The 24,363-nt window shown below is 35.7% G+C and overlaps 1 protein-coding gene across 1 annotated transcript in view; it reads right to left on the bottom strand.

The window, feature by feature from the left end:
- dlg4a (discs, large homolog 4a) overlaps positions 1-24,363 on the bottom strand; it is a gene marked incomplete at its 5' end in the record, with an annotated part of 163,705 nt that overhangs the window by 60,046 nt on the left and 79,296 nt on the right. The window contains one exon of the mRNA XM_079419726.1: positions 10,775-10,831. Coding sequence (XP_079275852.1) covers positions 10,775-10,831 — 57 coding nt within the window. The remainder of the gene's footprint in view (positions 1-10,774; positions 10,832-24,363) is intronic.

Raw genomic sequence — 24,363 nt, 5'->3', positions numbered from 1 at the left:
GGAAAGTGGCATATATGTCACCACAAACGTCTGCCATAGTCTGAGATGATGCTCAACGAGCTGCGCGCTCTCCTGCGAAACGAGGAGAGATGGCGCGAGGATTTCTCCGAGATACAGCAATACAGACTTTATAGCTCTATAAAATACATCATATGTCATTAAAATTTATTGTGAATGACAGTGAAAAAAAGCCAGTAAAATGGCACACAACAAAATGCCACAGACTTTTGGTTATTTTGACAAGGTGCTTTGGCAATAACATATTTCCCAGATGTATCGTGGTTTTTCTATTGTTACATCCTTTAAAATACAATATCAATATGCTAATTAATTAACACAGTAACTGCAAAGCAAATTAATACCATAGGGTACCATGGTATAGGCCAGAATTTCACATTAAATCTTGAAAAAAATGATTTTGTTTATGAGTTTGAATCCTACTGAAAACACCATTGAGTGTTTACAGCAGGTACAAAAATAAAAAAAATCTAAACAGTATAAATGAAGTCACACGACTTTTAATGTCTGACAGCTCTTTCAATCTTTATTTTCAAACATTTTCCCTGAAAGTTAGAATACTTTCTAAGATCTGTGAACAGGACTAGAGTAAATGAGTTTCTCTGTTTGGCATGCTGACGTTTGATATCCCAACAACCTCTGTGATCTAATTTAGCCACTTGCTAGCAACCGCCTTTTACAAGAAAAAGCTTTCAGAAGTCACAAGGGGTTTTACTGCTGTATTTTATATGTTAGAATAAAACATGCAGATATCTTGAGCTGGTGTTCACCACAGACCTTATTTCAGCCATTTAACCAAAAAATCTATGTCAGGATAATAAAACCAGAAATGCTAAAATGCTAACTCATTTCTGGGTTTTGGCCTACAAAAACCCATCGTCGCTGCTGTACTCTATTACCATGTGTACTACCATAGCACGTCTGTAATGGTGTGCTAAAATACTCGACTGTGTATTTCCGGTTCATTTGCAGAGAGTGTGTGACGCAGAGAGTGCTGAGACAGCGCATCTGCAGCCATATCTACTGAAGCTAACTGCACTCCAGAGTATGACACAGGCTAGGCTATATCCTTACTGCTAATATGCACTACTGAGGAGTCACGCAGCATTCCAAGAGAGCACTGAATTATCCAGCCCAGCTTGGAAATGCAAAAGAGAGATGTCCTTTGGGAAATAAGAGCTACAATAATGACCTGCTTTTAACTGCCTCCCCTTCTACATAAATATTGCTTAAAGGTTGGAGGCCTGAGTGTCAGCAGATGCAATGCATCATCTCGCTGTACAATGGTTTGTAAACTGCGCATAATAAATAAACATCTGTTAAAAATGGAAAAACTGCTTTTCAACGGAAACAGCATGTGTTCCGAGCAATGAAAAAATGATACTTTAGACCAATTAAAAAAAAAAATCTCTACAACCGATTTTATAGTTTTTCTCAAATTATATTTATGCTTTGGTTCAAACCTTACACCTTTTTTTAACTTAATTAAAAAATATATTTATTTCCCAATGACAAAAACATATTAACACAAACTAACATGATTATTTATTATAAAGACCATACTTAATCAATATATATTTTTACACAAAATTGGATAAAAATGCAAAATAATGTGCAATATTAATAACATATAATATCAGATAATAACATATCTGAAATCATAACTGGATGTCAACATGAATTGTAATGAGGTCATGTGACCATTAATCATTATAAACTGCATGCCAGCCAAACCGCTTTAACCTAAGGAAACACAAATGGCCCACAATGCTTTTCACCACAGAAGTGTTTTTCGGTATTACGGAAGAAACTCCAAGTTGACAGGCTCACCTAAATGAGAAATCACATGGACTCTCCTCTTCTCTCCTTCCTTATCTCAGTCCTTCTCTCTGCCTCCATTTCCACCCACCTCTCTCTCTCTCTCTCTCTCTCTCTCTCTGTCTCTCTCTCTCTCTCTCTGTATTGCGTTGGATCCCCAGACCATTTGTCTCAGCAAAAGTCTGTTCAGTAATTACCTCAGAGCTGCAGGGACAACTTTAAACATTCATTAGTGAGCAAGAACTTTTGAATAGACATAGAAGCCTCTCTCTCACACACACACACACACACACACAAACACACACACATTTCTTGTAAAAGGAGTGGTGAAAAATGTAAAAGAGGTAGAGAGAGTGCGAAGTGTAGTGCCTAGAGGAGATCACTGTAGCAATCAAATCACTTCCAAACACACACATAAACAGCTTTCCTGAACCTGTGGTGGGTGATGAGCAAGAGAGAATACTGAGCACATGAACACACACATGCACACACTACATAACGTCCCTACAGCTGCCACAGGATGGGAAGAAAAACAACGAAAACGATAACTGAAATTCAACATTTTATGAAGAAAATGTGAGTGCTGCTTATCCGTTCCAAAGATGGTTTGATGTTAGAGTGTTTTGAGTGGCTGCCATGGCGTTATTATGTAGTTGCTAAGGTGTTCTGAATGGTTGCTATAGCTGAATGTGGTTGCTAAGGAGTTCAGAAGGGTTATTATAGTCAAAGACTTCAGATATACCAAAGATGGTGCACTTCTATTACTTATGAAGTGGAGAAAGTGCAATGCTCAATATGGCGGAATAGTCCCGCCTCCTCAATAAGAGAGCCAATCGCCAATTGATGAAGTCATTGCGTCACCGCAGCTGCTGTTAGAAGCTCCCTCCGGTATAAAAACAGTCAGCGTTCTGAGATGCTGTAGGACTGCATATGCGCATTGGCTGGTCAGTTTTAGTGATTTCAAATATGAAATTTAATCGTACACTTGGTCAACAGTTTTGGAAAATTTGATGTTTCCCAATTCAAAGAGATAGGAGCTGCACTTGTGTCCCCGAGACGCATGTTAAAGATGGCCGCAGAGTGAATTTTTTTTTTTTTGTTGTTGTTGTTTTTATGAATGAACGTTATTGAACAATATAAATTTTACCAGCAAGTGAAATGACTTCACTGTAAAAAAAAAAACAGTGCTTCAGCAGATTTTTGAGTTTTCTCAACTTATTTTTCAGGAAATTTCTCAACTCTTTGGTTGTATAAACAAGAAGTTGAGAAAACTCAAAAATCTGCTGAAGCTGGTTGCCTTAAACTTTTAAGTTTGCCCAACTTTTTTTTTTTTTACAGTGTTAAAGACTTAAAGACACTTTGTTATATAACTGAAACAAAGCCTAAAACCATAAAAAAAAAACATTTTTGTTACTTGTACAAGTACAACATTAACTGAAATAAAAAAATAATGTTATTAAAAAACTTAATTAATATTTTTTTAATTATTCTAATTAATAAAAAATAAAAGCATGAACAAAAAAGCTTATTTTATTTCAGCTAGTTACAAAGGCAGCGTTTTCATTTTCAGTTTCATTTAGTTTAAAAACTTTTTACTAAAACAGAAATAAAAATGAATAAAAACAGTTTTACAACTTAAAATAAATACTCATTCAAATTACTAATAAAAACTATAATAGTACCTGAATAATACTAAAATAACACTGGTGTTGATCAGAAGTAACATGGATAAATTCTTGCAAAGTAGCTAAATAGCAGTTTCTATAAACTTCCATCATGTATTACTGTTAACAAAAACTATTAAAATAATTTTTGACTGAAATAAAGCTGAAATATTATAACAATAATAATAAAAATATTAAAAGAAAAATGACTTAAACAAATAAATTAAATACAAATTAGAAATGTTGCCTTGCTAGCTAACTGAAACAAAAGAAGTCAAATTTACCAAAGTTTTAAAAAGTAAAACTGAAATTAAAGCTAAATATATCAAATTAATACACATAATAATACACAATACAAATACTTGCCTGCCATCGGGGAGGAAGATATAAGAAAGTAACCCTGATTGCAAACAAGCTATTTCGAAAGTGACTCCCGCATTTATATGAAGGATGCGTGATATATGTCAGTCCTGAAACTTTGCTGCATGTACAGGGTATGTGGCGGTTGGTCCTGTTAGCAGCACGAAAAACAAATCTTTTATTCAAATTCTGAATTGATTACATACTGTATAGTCTATAAAGCTAATGGCACTTCCATGTAATCACTAAACAGATGGTACTCGCTTCAGTTTAAGCCAATTTTTCCTGCGTTTTTCATTTAATTTCTTGCTTTTTCCCTCTTATGAACAACATTTTTGTACACGATAAAAGCTTCTTCTGGTTCTCTGTTTGTTCCATTTGAGCAACTATAAACAATGCAAAATATACACTGATTTTGCGATAGTGCTTCATATGTAAAAAATCACTTCCTGCCCTCCATCTGCATTTCGCGCCACAAAAGCATTGTTGTTCCAGCGCCCCCACTGGTACACAGATGGCCATGCTGGCAAAGACACACACACTGCTGAACTGATGGCCAGACTCAAGCGTTTAGCCACCTGGACACACCATTAGTGACACACTTTTATTGGGACAGACAAAGGTAAAGGTGCCTGAGGAACACTTCAGAGATGTGGTAAAATCACTAAAACATCCTCTCGCACGTTATTATAAACCTGACCAACAAATATTAAGATTTAGAAATGAAAAATTCAGAGTGGGCAAAATTAAATTCAGGTACAAACTGCAGTCTACAGTATCAGGTCTTTGTCAATTAGATCCCAGTATTTCCCTCTGGACTCATCTTCACTTCCATCCTTCAGCTCCTCCTACTCTCCTTCTCATCTAACATCATTTTCCCCTGTAGTCCATTCACATCTCCCTCTCCTTCAATCCATTTCTAGTTTTTCATTATCTCAGCTCTTTATTCACTAACATTTATAAGAGAACAGTAAGATAATTCATTAACTGCATTGTTCCAAGATGCACATACTGCTGTAATTTAAGGATGCCCCTGGAAAGCAATTTGTGTTGTAACATTAAGCCTATACAGATATGCAAATGATCAAACCAACAGCCAGTTAGAGCTCCAGTCACAGCAGAGCTTGTTACGCAACAGAGCTGCGTCTGTCCATATAATGTTTAGAGCAGCAATAACAACACCCACAGACTCACACATATATTCATATGCACACCTGCTAATTCATTTGAATGCTTCTTACTCCTTGCCATTAGTTTAGCTAAATCTACTGCATCACGGCAAAAGAAATAGAGAAATAATGCAAAGACAAAACATTTCTGTTATGCTGTTTTTGACTGCAATCAAAAAACAAATCAGACTTCAGACTTGACAAACAATCAGACTTGAAATTAAGTTTTGTGTACAATAATTTTTTGAGCATAGACCTGAAAATGAAATTTCCAACTTTAACTGTCGTAAATCTTTAATGCTTTGGAGCATAGATTTACGTTTGGTCTCTCTTTAAAGAAAACACGTTACAAGTTTAAGTTTAATGTTTTTAAAAAATGTGCAAAATACTATTTTAAAATATAAATTTTTCAAAACATGTTTTACTCTAAAACTGTGAGAAAATGAAAGCCATATATCTAAACAAGTTGTGATCCAAATTTGAGGTTGATATAAAAAAATTAGCTTTCAGTAAGATTTGTTTGGATGCAGTACCAAACATTTCCACTAGTTGAATTATGTTTCCTGTTAATTTCCAATGTGGTCATTTTTGACCGCAACAAGTACAAATGTGTCTGTTTTTTTAGGACCATTTAAACTTTTCAAATTTTGAAGATTCATCCCAAAATGTTACATTTTTCAGTCAAACGACCAAAGAACCCTGGGTTGTTATTTTAGCATCATTGATACAGTATTTCAGCTTTTGTTAATTTTTTAATAAGATTTTATTTGTATAAGTTCTGATTTATTTTAATTTTAAAGTTTTAGTAATTTTGTTGTGTGTTTTGCCATAGTTTTTATTAAGTTTCAGTTTTTAGTCTTAGTTGTGTGTTTTAGTTTTTTAGTAATCCTAATTATCTTCAAATAAGCGAAAATGAGAAATTTAACAAGCAGCAGCAATCAAATAAGTTGTTTTAATATTTTGGTTAAGTTAATATTTATTTAGTGTAATGGATTTTTCTATGGTTTTAGTTTTAATTAATGAAAATAACCCTAGATTGGAATCATTACTGACTGTTCATATGAGTTGTGTAGTTAAAAAGACACATTTGTCATTTTTCTTTTTCTAGTTTTGATCTAGTTATGATTACATAATTCGTTTGTACTCCTCATTCATTCCATGTTCTCTGTGGATGAGTGTTCAGTGTTTGCTGTTTCCTGTATCCTGCTGTGACTCAAAAGATGTGAGTGTGTGTGCGCGCTTTCTCCTCATCTCACTACCTCTCATCCTACAGTCTGTCATTTAGAAATGGAAAAAGAGTGTGTGTGTGTGTGTGTGTGCGTGTGTGTGTGTGTGTGTGTGTGTGTGAGAGAGAGAGAACGAGAGAGAGAGAGAGAAAGAGAGAGAGAGCTTAGGATGATTTCACTTGCCTTCTTGGCACTTCAAATGTGTTAATATCGGCAGCAGCAGTTCCGTTGCTATGGACACCAGAATTTAACTGTCTCAACCTCCTGTTTGAAATGTTTCTGAGTGCTGTGCGTCCATATGGGAAAAATCCCATTTCCACAGGGAAATCTACTTTATAACTCAACTGTTTCTCATAGACAGCAGTGAGATTGAGGGGAGACACTCTGGGTGTTTTTTTGTTGTTTTTTTTCTTTTTAAATTTTGACATTTGGAGCTATTTTATCTCTATTTTATTTTCTTAAAAATGTAAAGAAAGCTAATCCAAAATACACATTTAAGTGTTTAAGTGTTTATGTTCTTACACTTTATCTCTTTGAAAAAAATAGTGGTGTGAAAAAGTTTTTTCCCCCTTCCTGCTCTTTTAATTTTTTGCATATTTGTCACACTTGAATGATTCAGATCATCAAACAAATTTTAATATTACACCAAGATAACCCGAGTAAATACAAAATGCAGTTTTGAAATAATGATTTAATTTATTAGGGAAAAAAGCTGTACAAACTTGCCCTACGTGAAAAAGTAATTGCCCCCTAAATCTAATAACTGGTTGTGCCACCCTTTGCAGCAACAGCTGCAATCAAGCGTTTGCGATAACTGGCAATGAGTCTTTCACATCGCTGTAGAGGAATTTTGGCCCACTCCTCTTTGCAGAATTGTTTTAATTCAGCCATATTGGAGGGTTTTTGAGCATGAATGGACTGTTTAAGGTCATGCCACAGCATCTCAATCGGATTTAAGCCCGGACTTTGACCTGGCCACTCCAAAACCTTTATTTAGTTTTTCTTGAGCCATTCAGAGGTGGTGTGTTTGGGATCATTGTCCTGCTGCCTAACCCAAGTGCGCTTGAGCTTGAGATCACTAAATGACAGCTGGACATTCTCCTTCAGGATTTTCTGGTAGAGTGCAGAATTCATGGTTCTGAATCTGCAAAGCAGCCCCAGACCATCACACTACCACCACCATTATAACACTTTCCAGACTGATACATGTCAACTATTTTGTTTCTCATCTGTTCTTGAATTTCTTTAGATCGGGGCATGATGTGTTGCTCTACTTTGCATGCTTTACTTTGTCAGACAAGTTCTATTTAAGTGATTTCTTGATTCAACAGGTCTGGCAGTAATCAGGCCTGGGTTTGGCTAGTGAAATTCAACTCAGCTATCTAAAATAATGTGGTTAATCACAGTTCTTTCATGATTTAACAGGAGGGGGCAATTAATTGTTCACGTAGGGCCAGGTAGGTTTGGAATTTTTTTTTCCCTTAATAAATGAAATTATATTTTAAAAACTTAATTTTGTATTTACTTGCATTGTCTTTGTGGAATATTAAAATTTGTTTGATGATCTGAATCTTTTAAGTGTGACAAATATGCAAAAAAAGACAACAAAAAAAAAAAACAGGAAGTGGGCAAAAACCTTTTCATGGCACTGTATGTATATCTTTAAGAGTGTGTTTCTCCTACACCGAGTCAGAAATCTCCACTTGAGAAGCATTTACCACAAACTATTCCTAAATGATTTCTGCCTATTTCAATTAAATGTTCAGTTAATGCTGCCTTAAATTTTAAAGCATAATCAACTTGGTTGTGCAAGTAATTTAAAGCTTAGAATGCATTAAACCATCTTTAAATAATCAGGTTGATTTTCATATAACTTATAAAAAAGTTGAAATTGAAATTGGTCAATTTATTTTGAAGAGATAAAGTCATGTAAAAACAATCTGCCACCACTTACTGATCGTATAATTTTTTTTTTACAGTCTACATTCTTAAGGTTGCAAGTATCCTTTACATGGTCACACTTTAGTTTGGGGACCAATTCTCACTGTTAACTAACTATTACAATTGCTATACAACTTTTGCCTCAATAAACTACTATTATTCTGCTTATTAATAGTTAGTAAGGCAGTTGTTAAGTTTAGGTATGGGGTTTAACGATTAAGGGATCTAAAATATGATCATGCAGAATAAGGCATTGATATGTGTTTTATAAATACTAATAAACAGCCAATAAACTAGTAAAATGCATGCTAATAAGCAACTAGTTAAACATGAAAATTAGTCCTTAAAATAGTGTTACCATTTACATCAATTCATATGGCAATTTCTTCCTAAAAGCATAGTGAACATTAATTTTATTTTAAGTTGTTGACAGTATTTTTTTAGCCTATTCACTTGTGGTAAGTGAGCAAATCAAATCTCCTGCTTCTCAGATTCTTTCCTTAGGAAAGGATCTCACATGTGTCTCCTATAGAGTTTCAAAAGAGATTTCAATATCTTAAACTGTACTCGGAATTGCCAAGATACCAAAATCTGTGATCTAAAGTCTAAAATGACAATATGAACTCCTGAACCAAGTGATCTAATTTTATCTGTCTATTTTTATATTCTTTAATGCATTTTAGACGAAAAAAAGTAGATGCTTCAATGAAACATAACTGTTCAAAGCATAACAAGCTCAAGTTTCCTGCCACTGGCTAATCACTTCCTGTAGATGTATCATACAGCAGCAGGTGTTAGGCAGCAGAACTCACAGACCTGTTAGTCAGCAGCTGACAAACAACATGACAGCACACTGTCCTCTACAGGAGCCTTTAAGGCACTGCATTTAAAGACAATTCAATGCACCGAACCAAGCTAGAAACAATTGTGACAATAAATTATTGCTATTCTTTCATATACATTCTGTATTTTGACGTATGAAATCAAAATTGAGATCTCTCATGCACTCTTAGTGTCTCTACAGACCTTGCATAACTGAAGCAGCATCATTAAACATGATTATCTGACAAACTATTCATCAGTAGATTAGCGTTTTAATGAAAATTGAAGTCTGGCTATCCAATACAGAAGCTCTCAAAGCACACATGTGATGCAGACGTTAGGTTATGCAATAAGAAGAATTAGAACGAAACAACACTGTTCTGGGCAGATATACGAGCTGTCAGAAATAGTAGGCTGAAACCGCAGAGAGAATATAAAAGTGTACCTGTATGGATATCCCGTTGTGTGTGTGTGTGTGTGGTTTAAAGTTGATACTGTGCAGCAGAGTGATGAGTTTGCTGATATTACTGCAGAAGATTTGACAGCACAGAGAAAATGATGACTAAAGGCAACAGAGAAATACCATATAGAAATATGATGGAAGCCTCTGCAAAAGCAAGCTGATGTGCAATACAGAAAAAAGAAAAAATTGTAAAAAAAAAAAAAAAAAAAATTCTGTCACCATGTTACAACACCATCTTTGTCTTCATCCATTTAACTTGTCACAACAATTTCTGTCACCTCTACTCAACAAGTTATGACTTTCAACCTGATTTGCTTCATCAGTAAGTAAATCTCAGCAGTCAAAAAGTTCCATATAAACACACAAACATATATATATATATATATATATAAAATCACAAAATGTAACCATATTATCGCCCAGCTTTAATGTGCCTAATGCGACTGAAAGGCATGAAGATATTAAAATATTATAAACATTTACATCATGGTTTTCTGCTTTGAAACAATGTATGTGAAAAGTGCTATATAAATAAATATGACTTGAATTTGACTTGGCAATTTGATGAGCCAGTCCAGTGTAATTTATGAAGATAATAACAATTAAACAATCATGATGATCTCACAGTGAAGAGCAACGTCACAAAGAAAGAGTGATTCATTTTTCCAACAACTGTTGTCCAAATGGCAATGATGATGAATTGTTCTCAAACCAGGTGGCCTCAGAAAATTATTCATTCATTCATTCATTCATTCATTCATTCATTCAATCAATGTAATAATGAATAATAAATAAAAATTTAAAGACTAATGCAATCAAGAAGTAAGCTGAAATCACGCTGAAGTGAACCCATATTTTTTTCCTGTCAATAACTTTATACAAAAAAGCTGAATCAGTATCTTGAATCTTACTATATAAATATATACTTCCGGGTTCTGTTATGACATTTATTGTATACAATAAAGTGAAAAACATACAGAATCTTGAATCTTATAGAAAGAAATGTCTCCCAGTTTCTGGTAATTAAAAAATAAATAAATAAACCAAGCGGTGTTGTCATAATTACAGCAGAAATACCAGAGGAAATATCTTAGCCAGTATGGCAGGCTTTCAGTTGATGAAACCAACAAGATGGGGATGATTTTGTGAGTTATTTCGATGGTTGTAATGATTTCATATGGCTGCCATTGATGAAATGGCATGAGAAAGGATGAAATGATCACAAGTACAAAAGCAGTTACTGCAGCCTACGGGTAGTACTGCAGCAGGGCAGCAAAGCATCAGTGTTCTTACCAGTGTGGAGACCGCAGATGTGTACAGAGGGGTTTGACCAGAGGACAGCAACACTGGCTGTGAAAACAAACAGGAGAGGACGGCAGATAACTCAGCAACAAACCCACAGGATTAAAAAAAAAAAAAAACATTAAAATAGAGCCTTTGATATATACAATTAATACATCATAAAGTATCATAAAGCACAGATGCATTCAATCTGACATCTACCGTAATAATATCAATTTGATACATTGATTATGGATTTTATAATTACTATAATAGTCAAATTTCATGCTGAATCATATAAGGTGCTCGTGAAATGAACTGATATTTTAAAGAAATTTCCAGTTAGTGTTTTGATTTTCTGAGCTCAATAAAAATGACTACTGCATCCCATCAAAGGCTCTGTACTGGGGACAAAAAAAAAACTAATGGGATATAACTGGAGAAATAAGGATCTACAGGAGATTGACATCAGAGTCATGAAGGTGCTTATCTAAGAACTGCTTTTTTCAACTCATGCAAAGAGTGTAAATTAGATTATGAAAGGAAACGAAAAAGTGCAGCCCCAAAAAGTGGTTAATTCAAACAATGCAGTACATGTTTATGTATTCATAACATATGTATTCATTCACATGTATTCATATGTACAGTATTGCACAGATTTTAAAGATGAACATCTTAAAGGAATAGTTCATCCAAAATTGAAAAATTTCACCCAAGATTTTCTAGACATCACTTGCTTACCAATGGATCCTTTGCAGTGAATGGGTGCCGTCAGAATGAGAGTCCAAACAGCTAATAAAACCGTTGGTGAGCAAGCGATGTAATGCTAAATTTCTCCAAATCTGTTCCCATGAAAAAACAAACTCATTTACATCTTGAATGGCCTGAGAGTGAGAAAATTTTCATTTTTGGGTGAACAATTTCTTTGAATGAATATAGAAGTATATTACTATTTTTTATACAGGTACTGCATAAGAGGAATTGGCCTTTCATTGGAAAAGGTAGAAAATAAGAAAGGAAAAGCAAAAAATAATACAACAATACAGTCTGCACTATAGTATAGTATTATAGGGAAACAACAGCATAGTGTAATCTGGATCTGTCCCCAGTCCTGAAAGCCAACTGTTGTTCTGTGCATTAACAGCAGATGGCAACGTTGTTCAGTTTTGAGTGATTAAATTGCTTCAGGTATTGCTTCACAGCATGAAAATCCTTTACATGTATGAAATGTTGTGTTTTCCAAAAATAAACTCTGAAGATAAGAGCTCTCAACAGGCAGATGTAAATCTCATATTACACATTCCCTGAGGCTGCAGGATGATTGCTCACTCCTTCTGAAGCCCTTGAGATTCATTCTTGACCCAAATCCATCCTGAGAGCCAAATGACTGAAAGATTCCCAAAGGAATGTGTGTCTCATTTTCTCCAATTCCCTGCTCCTTTATTCACAGAGGTATAAATACTGTCAAACACCCAGAGGTTCGCTGAAGTTCAACAATAAAAATATTACTAATTAAACCAAACTTTATGCGTTTTATTAGACAGATCTCTGATCAGTCATAATACCTCATTCTAATCGTCCGATTCTATCATTTCTCTGTCAAATGTTTGTGTATAATGATCACTAAACTTACTTCTGTCATCAACCAGCTTCCTAGACTGTTAGTTTCTTGTTACTACATGATAAAATCATTTGAACTCTTTGTTTTGTCAATTTATTTAATAATTTAGTAAGCAGTAGTATGTAATAAGTGAGATAATGTATAGTCATTATTATTCAGGTTTTATTTTGTGACTGTACAGAGTGCTTGTACATTATATTACACACATATCACATATGTGCCAGCCTTTATCCAACTGTTAAAACTTCTGTGCTTTCCATAGATATCAAAAAATAATTCTTATAGATATTAAAGAATTAATTACTTTGTTTTAGTTAATATCTACGCAAGAACGCAAGTTTTAACAGTTGGATAAAGGCTGGTTTTCCTGTCAGAAAATACTGTAGTATGCTAGCGTTTGTGATATGTATGTCATACAGAGTAAGAAAGTAGTTCTACACACAAGACAAGAGTGTTTTAAAAAAATGTGAAAAATATGAATTTTTCAGTAACTTAATGGTCCATAGTCAAACTGGCATGGGCAAAAGCCAAAAAAACAAACCAAAAAAAAAAAGGTTAAAAAAGTTAAAGTTGAAATACAAACAATTCATCGAAATTTTGGAAAACTGTCAAATATGACCCTGGACCACAAAACATAAGGGTCAATTTTTTTTAAATTTAGATTTATACATCATCTGAAAATTGAATAAATTTGCTATGGACAATATTTGGCCAAGACACCACTATTTGAAAATCTGGAATCTGAGGGTGCAAAAAAATCTAAATATTGAGAAAATTGGCTATAAAGTTGTCCAAATGAAGTCCTTAGCAATGCATATTACTTATAAAAAAAATTAAGTTTTGAAATATTTCATGATCTTTACGTAGTATCCTAATGATTTTTGGCATAAAAGAAAAATCGATAATTTTGATTTATACAAAGTATTGTTGGCTATTGCTACAAATATACCTGCGATAGATTTATACAAGATTTACCCGACTGGTTTTGTGGCCCAGGGTTACAAATCATTAACAGAAAATAATTAAGGTACAGAACTTCCATCAAGTTTTATGAAGGGTTCCCATACAATTATATGGGTTTCATGTCTAGCTAATCATTTAATTTTTCATCACTTGCAATCTCTGAGGTATGCCGAGCCCTTAAATTTTTAGACGTTTTTTAGATGTCAGGTCCTGATAAATTGGAATCTTATTTTTTAAAGTTAGCAGTGATTTTATTGACCCGCCCCTGACTTTTTTTTTATTGCCCCAACATTTTTAACATTTCACTTGTTACTAATGAAATCAGCCTTTCTGTTAATGATATCCTGTCTGGTTTTCAATCTGGATTTACAAAACAAAGACTACGGCAGTCTTAAAATTACTAAATGATTTCACTGAACTGTTGATAACAAGCAACACTGTACAGCCTTATTTATTGATTTATCCAAAGCATTTAATACTCTTGGTCATACCTTACTGTTACAACGACTTGTCAGTATTGGATTATCTGAACATGCTATTGGTTGGTTTAATAATTATCTCTCAAATAGAACTCAATGTGTATAGGCAGAAAGTCTTATTTCTTGTTCACTCAATGTAACTGAAGGTGTACCACAAGGGTCAGTCCTAGAACTATTCCTTTTTACTTTATATATTAATATTGATCAAAATGGTCATAATTCAAATTTTCACTATTACGCTGATGATACAGTTATATACAGTTCAGCATCCACACCCAATCTGGCTCTCTCTCAGTTGCAGCTTGCTTTTAATATTGTTCAGCATAATTTATTGAACTAAAACTGCTGGCTGATATAACTTTTAAATGCTGATATAACAGCTGATATACTTTTCTAATACAAAATCAATCCCTCATAATCTTCTATCCATCACTACTTCCTAAGGTTCTGAGATTGAGTTTGTGTCTCAGTATAGGTATCCTGGGATTTTAATTGATGATTCTCTTTCCTTTGTCCCTCATGTTCGGCAACTGGTCAAAAGATTGAAAGTGAAACTGGGATTTTGTTGCAGAATCGGCTCACAACCGACACTTTCATGTCTATACTAGACTATGGTGTTGTCATACAGTGTATATGCATACATTTTCTCAGTGCTTACATGCTGTTTATCATGGTGCGCTGAGATTTATAAAAAATCTTAAAACTCTCACTCCTCATTGTGTGTTGTATGCTTGAGTTCGATGATCTGCTTTGTCGATTTTTAGACTAAAACACTGGCAGGTTCTTATTTATAAATCTATTCTGGGACTGCTTCACTCATCTTCAGGCCTACATCTGTAAAAAAAACATGAAGGTACAACATAATTATGGTCTTCGGACCTAGGAATTTTTCTTACTGTCTGTTCCAGTGGTGTTTCATAAAAACAGTGGGTGCTTCTCAAATGGAAGGACGTATCCTTGTAAGGCTACATATCAAGGCTGATCCAGTCACTTACTTCATTTCTGGGTGAATTAGCCACTTGAATGAATCAGTTGAATGATTCACTCATTAAGACAGTGACTTGCTGCCACCTAATGGCAGTTTTAGTTTAATGTTTAGCATATCATTCCATTTAAAACAAAATTCATATTTATATATATAAAATATAAAATAAAACAGGTGTCAACCATTCATCTCATAGCATTTATTATAACTGCAGTGTAACTGCATTCATGCCACCTCTGAACAGTCTATGTAAATATTTAATATACCACTTAAGATGCAGCTTCTGAAAATGTTATGACCATGTTATGACCACATTGTAGCCTCAAAAGTTTATGTATAATCAACATTGTTTTTTGTACATACAAACGCTTTAGGGTGATCTCTGATTATAAATCATTGCAAAACAAAGGTATCATTATCAAAGCACATACTAAATATCATGAGGCTGAAAAATACTGGCATTTTTTTCAGCTACATCATCCAGTCTCATTATATTCTATTCAGATGATTGTAATATGAAGCTTATTGTGGAGGTATTGAATTATTTGGCTTATTTGTACTGCTTGAATACTAACAGGAATAGCAGAAGGAGGCATGTAGGAGCTCTGATGTGTCATATGACCACATGAAAGTGATTCATACTCTCTCTCTGTGTGTGTGTGTGTCATGCAAAGTGAACAGCATGTAACACATAATTATAAACAGAGCTAAGACATAAGGACAAATACTGTATAAATGCTGTACATCTTAGATACATCTCTTATCAGTATCACATTACACAGACGCATAAAATTGAAGGAAATTGAAAATAAATAATTACAAATCTCCACCTTCGTTCATCTAACCACATTCACTGCCTTACCTATTTGTCTACATACAAATAAGTAGGTGTTACTAATGCATTGATATCAAAAATGAAAACTGAACGCACTGATTACAGAACTGAATAATTACTATAATTATATTATAATTATAATATATACAACTATATTTGGCATGTTTTTGAAAATACATACAAATTTCTTGATGCATTGTAATGCATTGTATAGTAATCAAATAGCTTTCGTGCAAACAGTTACATACAATATAATGAGCACTAATAATGATAATTTTGATGATTAGATTTGTTTGTAATGCACTGATACTGTAGATACTGTATTATTGAAGCACTACAGTAAAAGTAACCTAGGATTATATATGTGGATGCATGCGTGTTGTGTTTCACCGGCATGTTTCACATGAAGACAGATGGTACTGTACCACAGAGAGAGAGAGAGAGAGAGAGAGAGAGAGAGAGAGAGGGAGAGAGAGCAAAGCTAAGAGGAGCAGTCATTTGCTTTCTGACCTTCATATCCAGCCAAACGCCCTTGACACACTGAACAAGCATGTAAATTATCTTCATGCTAAAGTGATTTTACACCAAACATATTAGCCAGCTGCTGAGATGCATAAATAAGAACATATGTTACATATGTTTGTGTGCTTCACTCCAGGTAGTGAATTATGGTTTATCATCTGCCGTGGATACTGATATGATTATTGAGTCATAAATGGTGGCTAGTTCTCGTCATGCCTGTTAAATTATTTACAAGGTCATTCGAAATGTCATAAGTATATTGTGTGTCAGTATTTTGGGCAATGTGTTGTTTTCTGCCCCATTTCTTTTCTGAAAGCTCTCAATCTCTCACATATTTTTGCATACATAGTCAATGTTCAATGCTAGTACTCAAAAATTGTTTTTCTTCAATGGAATGTTTTTACACAAATTGCTCAAAAAAATAAATAAAGGGGTCATAAACTGAGGTCCCACTTTATATAAAGTGGCCTTAACTATTTACTTACATCAAAAAAATAAGTACAATTGTGTTTATATTGTATTGCAAAACACTTTTCCTGCTATTGAGGTGGAATTATTAAGGTTAGGGACAGGTTTGGTGTTATGGGTAGGCTTAAGGGTGGGTTAAGGTGTAAGGAATAGGTCAGCAGAGCAATTATAAATTTAATTACAAAAATTAATTACAGATTAATTACAAGCAGGTATTTTTTTTTCAAATATAAGTACAATCTAAAAACATGTATGTTCACAGTAAGTGTGTTGTACCAAATGCTTAATTTGAATGTAAGTACAAAGTATTTAAGGCCACTTAATATAAAGTGGGACCCTGAGAACAACAAAAATGCCCTATAAGTTTCAGAACTCAAAACTTCATCATTAGTCCAATGACAGCTTTTAATTTCCACTGCAAAAGTGGCACAGAAGCGCTTCTGAAGTGGCAATTACACAAGATTACACAATCTTTACAAAAAGAGTTTAATGCTGCTCAGAGGTAGCATAAATGGATTTACATAGCAATAATTACAACAGTTTATTGCTATATTAAGGGCTGAGGAGGGTCAGAGCAGGAATATTTTAGTCTGGCTTTTATGAAGCAATGCAAAATATGACACTAAAACCGCCAGCAGGTGGCAACAGGCCTTTGTCTTAATGAGTGATTCATTGAATCAATCATTTAGAAACAAAACAAGTTAGTATTAAGTGACTTACATTAAAGAACAGTATTGTCTGATTTGCTAAATACAGAGTGTCTATTTAGTGTCTATTTACATTACACTCCCACCAATGTCTGGTGCAATAGATATCAATACAAAAATGCCTGTTTAACAATAGCAGCAAGGGTGCAGGGAGTAAAACGTGATAAGAAATGCAGATTCATTCAGGAACCAAACCACACTAGGTTGCTCGCAGATGCTCAACTCTTACGATATGCGATGGGAAAAGGGAGAAGAATGAAGGGACAAGAAGGGAGTAGAACGAGTTCTGCAAAAGGCAGATTTGAACTATGGTCGATCATGTCAAAACATTAATCTCATTATTTATGCAATTATAATTGCTTTAAATGCATTCATGCCACCCATCTTTATTTAGAGGTGGTTAACATAAAAACAAGTTAATATACCCCTTAATTGAAGTATTCCAAAGTATATGCCAAAGTACTTAGATTAAGTTAATAAACTTGAGTAATCTATCAATATACATTACAAATGATTTTTTTAAAGCATGTGTTGTGAAAGTAACCTTCCCAACCCTGAAGGTACTGTATGTCACACTAGGATGAAGTTTGTAAAACTGACAGTGCTAGCATACTTCTTACTATATAATAGCATCAAGCATATTTTGTTCAAAAATTCAATAACATTTGTCAGGTCAATTCATGAAAGATACTAAAAACTGTGGTCACATTGGATAAACCAACTGCAGTATTTCACACCGTGTACTTGGCACATTTAGGTAAATGTACAGTACAGTCTAGAACATTGTGCATACTGTATAAATACTGCAAAAATAGAACAAATGACATGGTACTGTGCCAAACTGTGTGCTGTATGTGAGTCTGTGTTGAGAAATTACGCAAGACGGAAGTATGTGTGTGTGTTTAATGTGCTTGAGAGCCAGTGGGGGCTGCAGAAACAGGCCTGGGTGTTTGGACGGGTTTGATCAGCCTACACACAGCAGAGGTGTACAGAACTCACGCAGAGTCTGACACGCACAACATGAGTGAGTCACACACACACACCTTCCGAAGCCACAGGAAATGGGGAAAGCAGGCAGGAAATGAACATAGAGGTCAGACGGTGAGACAGTAAGACAGGGAGAGGAAGAGAACAGTAAAATAGTAGAGAAGAGGACACCGCTGCCATAGAGGAATATAGAGCAGTAGACCAGCGTATGAGAGAGTTGAAACAGACACATAAATATACAATGGAGCGATTGTTTGGATAACTCTTGCAAAACATTAATATTTTCTCAAAGACAAAGAGAACAGAGATGATGCACACACATCGCATAGTAGATAGCTGTATAGTATGCACATGCATTAATATACTATACAATGGTTTATCTGTATGTGCTGGTAAATAAACATCTCAAATTAGATCTATTTAACATCACAACTCTTTCTGCTAGACCAAACTGAGGTCAAATGGAGAACATATGCTGTGATTGTATTCAAGTGCACAAATACCAATGATTACGATTCAGATATGAACATACCTGTTTATTAGTCCTTATAAAGCAATATTAATGCCTTATTCTGTATGAACATATTTTAGATCCCTTAATCCAACCCCACACCTAAACTTAACAACTATCTTACTAACTATCAATAGCAGCAAATTAGTTTATTGAGGCAAAAGTCATAGTTAATAGTGAAAATTGGTTCCAAACAAACCCAAAGTGTGACCACTAAAACTATTAAAAATGGTTTAATTATTATAAAATGGTTTTAAAATATATAAATATTAAATAAAAAAAAATTTACTTAAAAAAAAAAAATTTTTTAAAAATTTGATATTCGGCTTTGGCAACTAATTGAAGTTTAAAATAAAATAAGCGACAGCGCAAAATTTATTAAAACTAAAACTGAAATAAAAAATAATAAGAATATAAAAACACAGTCACACTTTATTTCAAGGTACAGTTCTCACTATTAACTAACTATTAAGTATGATTATAACCTCGATAAACTCTACAGAATAAGGCATTAATATGTGCTTTATAAGTACTAATAAACAGTCAATATGCTAGAAATATGCATGCGGGTAGTTAATAGTGAGAACTGGTCCTTAACTTGTTACCAAAAACACTCATAAAAATGACAGTGGATGGCAAAAGTACTGAATCTTAAACTAAAATTATAATGAAGACTGAAAAAAAAATATATATATATATAAAAGCTAATTGAACATTTTAATGAATAACAATATATAAATAATACTAAATTGACACTGTTGTAGCTGTAGTAGGGATGGGCGATATGGGCTTAAAAATATATCATGATAATTTCTGGTATTTATTGCAATAACAATATCAATGACGATAATTCAGGGAATCTTATGCATCCACTAAGAGACAAAAAAATCCTGTTTTATTTTAGAGAAAAGTATTATCTTTCCTATTTTTACCCTGGTGTTGTGAGCATTACTGAGTACACACATAATGTAATGATTATTTCTCGAAATTGCACAAAAACTCCACATATGCATCGCAGAAGTAATTGCACTGACGACGCTCCAGGAAATCCCTAATATGGATAAAGGTGTAGCTGAATAATACACTGATAGAGAAATTTTAAATGAAGAAACTTGAAAACAATAAACATACACTTGCGACAATATATGGTTTATCTGTGTTCTTCAAGCAATCTTGGGTATTTTTATAAAGATAAACTATATTTATAATTCAATGTTAATCGGCATAGCCTTTATCACTCTATATAATACTATAAAATAGTATGAATTCTGACTCATTCTGTAGGAGTGTAACGATACATGTATTCGTACCAAACTATCACGGTACAGACATCTCGGTTTGGTGCACGAGGCCTAAAAGTCACTGCACACTGAGTCCGAAATTCTCATCCAAAATTTCCGCACGTTAAAAAATAAATACAACCTTACGTTGTGTAAATCATGTTTACACATTGCCTCCAAAACTTTCGTCCGTCATAAAAAATTTGGATCAGGTTCGATTTTCTATGTTTTCGCATCCATAGAAAGTATTCTGAAAGGAAAGGATGACGAATATGGAAAAAACTGAAAAACGCATACGAAAATGAAACACAATGAAAACAAAACGTTTTTTTTGTATAATAAAGAAAACAAATAGGATGTCTCTTTCTGCCATTTGAGTTTCCTTTCTGTGAACAAATTAAGCGTATCACAAAAATGAACTGAAACTCAGCATATGTAGGCTACGTTATGCGTTGTTTTCCCCTTGTTTATCTGTTAACTAAATCAAATATATTTCAAGTATTTATTCCTTGTATGCATGTACTGCAGATTTTATATATATAACATTATAATTTAATATTATATTTAGTATTTTCACATCTAGGTGGAAAAAATTGTCATTTGTCTGTTCAGTCGGCAACACCAAAGCTCCAAAAATATATTACATTTTTTTTTTTATTACAAAATTATCGTATAGTGTGTAACGTTTCGAGCACGCAGGATCTTCATCCGACAAATGAACAAAACTGATATGCCACTCTTTATACCTCCAGGTGATCAAAGGTCACATGACCTGACACAATACTGTCATAATAATAATAATAATACCCCAACAAATAATTTTTTTTAAATAAAAACAGAACATATAAAGCTATGCAAAATACAATTCTCAATATGCAAATCAACAGCATTAATTGATACCTGCCTACGCACATAAATTCAACTAGTACCGTCAAAATCTTTATTAGAGCTATAAAAAAGCTATATAAATAAATAGATATTGTATCATTTAAAGAAATGGACGAATATCAAAGTCCTCATTTAATCCTTTACGGGACAATGTAACTAATGTAAAAATCCAAAAGGCCTCACGTTGTAAAAGTAATTTATTAATATCCTTGACTACCTCTATTCCTATGTACTGAAGAGTGGAAGCGGAGTGTCTCGAGTTTACAAAATGCTGAACTACTGGACTTTTTGGATCGTGATGTCTAATAGCACACCAATTTTCAGAAATACGAATTTTCAGAGGTCCACTAGTCTTACCAACATAACATAAGTCACAAGGGCAACGCAACAAGTAAATAACATTAGCCGTCTTACACAAGATAGTGCCCCGAATTTTAAAGGTTTCCGCCGTGTGAGGATGTGTAAAGGTCAACGTCTTGTATGTGAAATTGCACTGTTGACAATTACCACATCCGTAATTCCCATGTGGTATTTTGTTCAAGAAATGAGAAGCAGGTTTCAAATCAGATCTGACCAAGAAATTTCGAAGATTAGGCGTTTTCTTATACACTAAACGAGGTGGTTTATTAAAACATTTCTTGAGACTGGGATCACTCTCTACAATATGCCAATGTTTCAATAAAACATTATTAATGTCCTTCGAAACAGGCGAATATTGAATTTAACAAATAATCCGTCGGTCAACATTTTTCTGTTTTTTAACGAGACTCTCTTGTTGTGACAGATCTTTAAAACAACTCACTGCAGACTGGATCCACTCTTCTTGATATGATCTTTTTCTGAATCTCTCCGATAAGATTTGTGATTGCTGTTGAAAATCTTCATCACTGCTGCAAATACGGCGAAGACGACTAAATTGTGAAATTGGTAACGAGCGCTTTAATGACATAGGATGGTAAGATTGTCAAGATGGTATTACGGTCAGTAGGTTTACGATACAAAGTAGTTTCAATGCCCGATGCATTGCGAAGAAAATGTACATCCAAAAAATGTATTTTCTCTTGATGAAATTCAATCGTGAATTTCAACGCACTACACTTATTGTTTACCAAACTATGAAACTCCAGTAACTCAGATTCAGTACCACTCCATATTGAAAAGACATCATCAATATATTGTTTTCGTAAAACAATGTGTCTCAAAAAATCATTTGCCCCAGGGTTTAACACAAACTGATGTTCAAACATCCCACAAAATAAGGATGCAAAGCTTGGGGCCATCTTGGAACCCATGCTGACCCCTGAAATCTGCAAATAATAATCTGACCCAAACAAAAAATAATTATGTGAAAGCACCATTTTTGCCAGGTCACTCAGACATGCAGTACATGGCACCTGATAAAGACGTTGATCGAGAAAAAATTCAATTGCTTCTAGCCCTCCCTGAAATGGAACATTGGTGTAAAGCGATTCAACATCCATGGTAACTAGAAAAACAGGATGATCAGGTAATTCCACATTATTCATAAGTTCAATAAAATCCATTGTGTCTTTAATATAGGAAGGTAAAGACGTAACTAAAGGTTGTAGATGAAAGTCAACAAAAGCAGAAATTATTTCTGTAAGTGACCCAATTGCTGCTACTATGGGTCTCCCAGAAGGGATTTCCCTATACGGTTTGTGAGTGTATAGTACCGGTGTAACGTCTCGGTTACGTACGTAACCCTCGTTCCCTGATGGAGGGAACGGAGACGTTATGTCGTGACGACATTAGGGGATTTACTTGAGAGCCCCGACTGCCTCTGATAAGAGAAAACGCCAATGAAATTTGGCTAGTGGATTTTGCATACCTGAGCCACTCCCCGTGCATACGGGTATAAAAGGGCGACAGGTGCATCCACTCATCAGGTTTTCCGCTGAGGAGCCGAGAACGTGTCCCTGGCAACCAGCGATGGTTCAAGATTGTGGCATGGGGACATAACGTCTCCGTTCCCTCCATCAGGGAACGAGGGTTACGTACGTAACCGAGACGTTCCCTATCTGTCGGTCACTACGAGTTATGTCGTGACGACATTAGGGGTCTATGGAAAGCGCCACAACCTGAACCCCGTCACGACCTTGTGGCATGCAGATGTTGACAAGCTAGCGCGTGACAGACAAATGCGATGCGAAGGTCGCAACCTTCCCGTCGCCCCAGCGCAAATTCGCTAACCTTGGCGCCCGCAGGGACCACTGAGTACATTGCTGCTGGAGATAGCCAAGCTGCTGTTCCTTTCCCCAGAAATCGGAAGGGATTTCGACCTTCTATGAAAGACTGCTTCAAGTCTTTCCTGTTTGTTGTTACAGCCCGGCAGTAACGACGGGGAAGCGAGCCTTCCGGAGAAGGGCGCTACGGAGGCCACACCCTGCCCGAAGGGAGGTAATGTGTGGAGACACTGGTATGGACTGGCCCAAGCCTGGGGCAGTGCTACATACGCCTGGACCCCGGGGCAGATCCTACCTAGGAGAAGGGAGGAGGGCTGCCAGCGGGGTCTGACAGAGCTCTGTCAAAGGGAAGACACGGATTTACCGTGAGGGAAACCGTACCGTGGATGAATACACGTGTGGGATCGCCCGAAGGGAATCAGGCCACACGGGCACCTAGCCGAGTACAGGGGCTGACCGGAGACCCGGGCAAGCTAACACCGGTACTGGGCCTGGCGTCAGACTGCTCCGCCCAGCCTGACTGCCAGGGGTGCTGGAGGAACTCCGCCAGGGTTCGCCGTCCGGGGAACTAACTGGAGGAGAGAATAGGCGCTCGTATCCCCGGGTAAGGGGGAATGGCGCAGCAAGCGTGACACCGGCCAACTCTTCCCGCCACTTACCTGTTACCCAACACACGGGAAGAGACTGGCTCAACGCGGAGACTGTAAAATCTCGCGAAGGTGTTCGGTGTCGCCCAGCCCGCAGCTCTACAGATGTCTGCCAAAGAGGCGCCGTGCGCCAGCGCATAGGAGGAGGCAACATTCCGTGTGGAGTGAGCCCTCACCCCGAGGGGGCACGGCTCGCCTTGGGATTGGTACGTCAAGGCGATGGCATCCACTATCCAGTGGGCCAACCTCTGCTTGGAGACAGCCTTCCCTTTCTGCTGACCTCCGTGGCAGACAAAGAGCTGCTCAGAGCTTCTGAAGCTCCGGGTGCGGTCCACGTATATGCGCAGCGCTCTTACGGGACACAGCAACGCCAAGGCTGGGTCTGCCTCCTCCGAGGGCAGTGCTTGCAGGTTCACCACCTGATCGCGGAAAGGCGTGGTGGGAACCTTAGGCACGTATCCAGGCCGGGGTCTCAGGACAACGTGAGAGTAGGCCGGCCCAAAC

Source organism: Barbus barbus (assembly GCF_936440315.1).
Source record: "Barbus barbus genome assembly, chromosome: 6".
In the NCBI taxonomy this organism is placed as follows: domain Eukaryota; kingdom Metazoa; phylum Chordata; class Actinopteri; order Cypriniformes; family Cyprinidae; genus Barbus; species Barbus barbus.
This window is presented reverse-complemented; position numbering and strand designations above follow the sequence as displayed.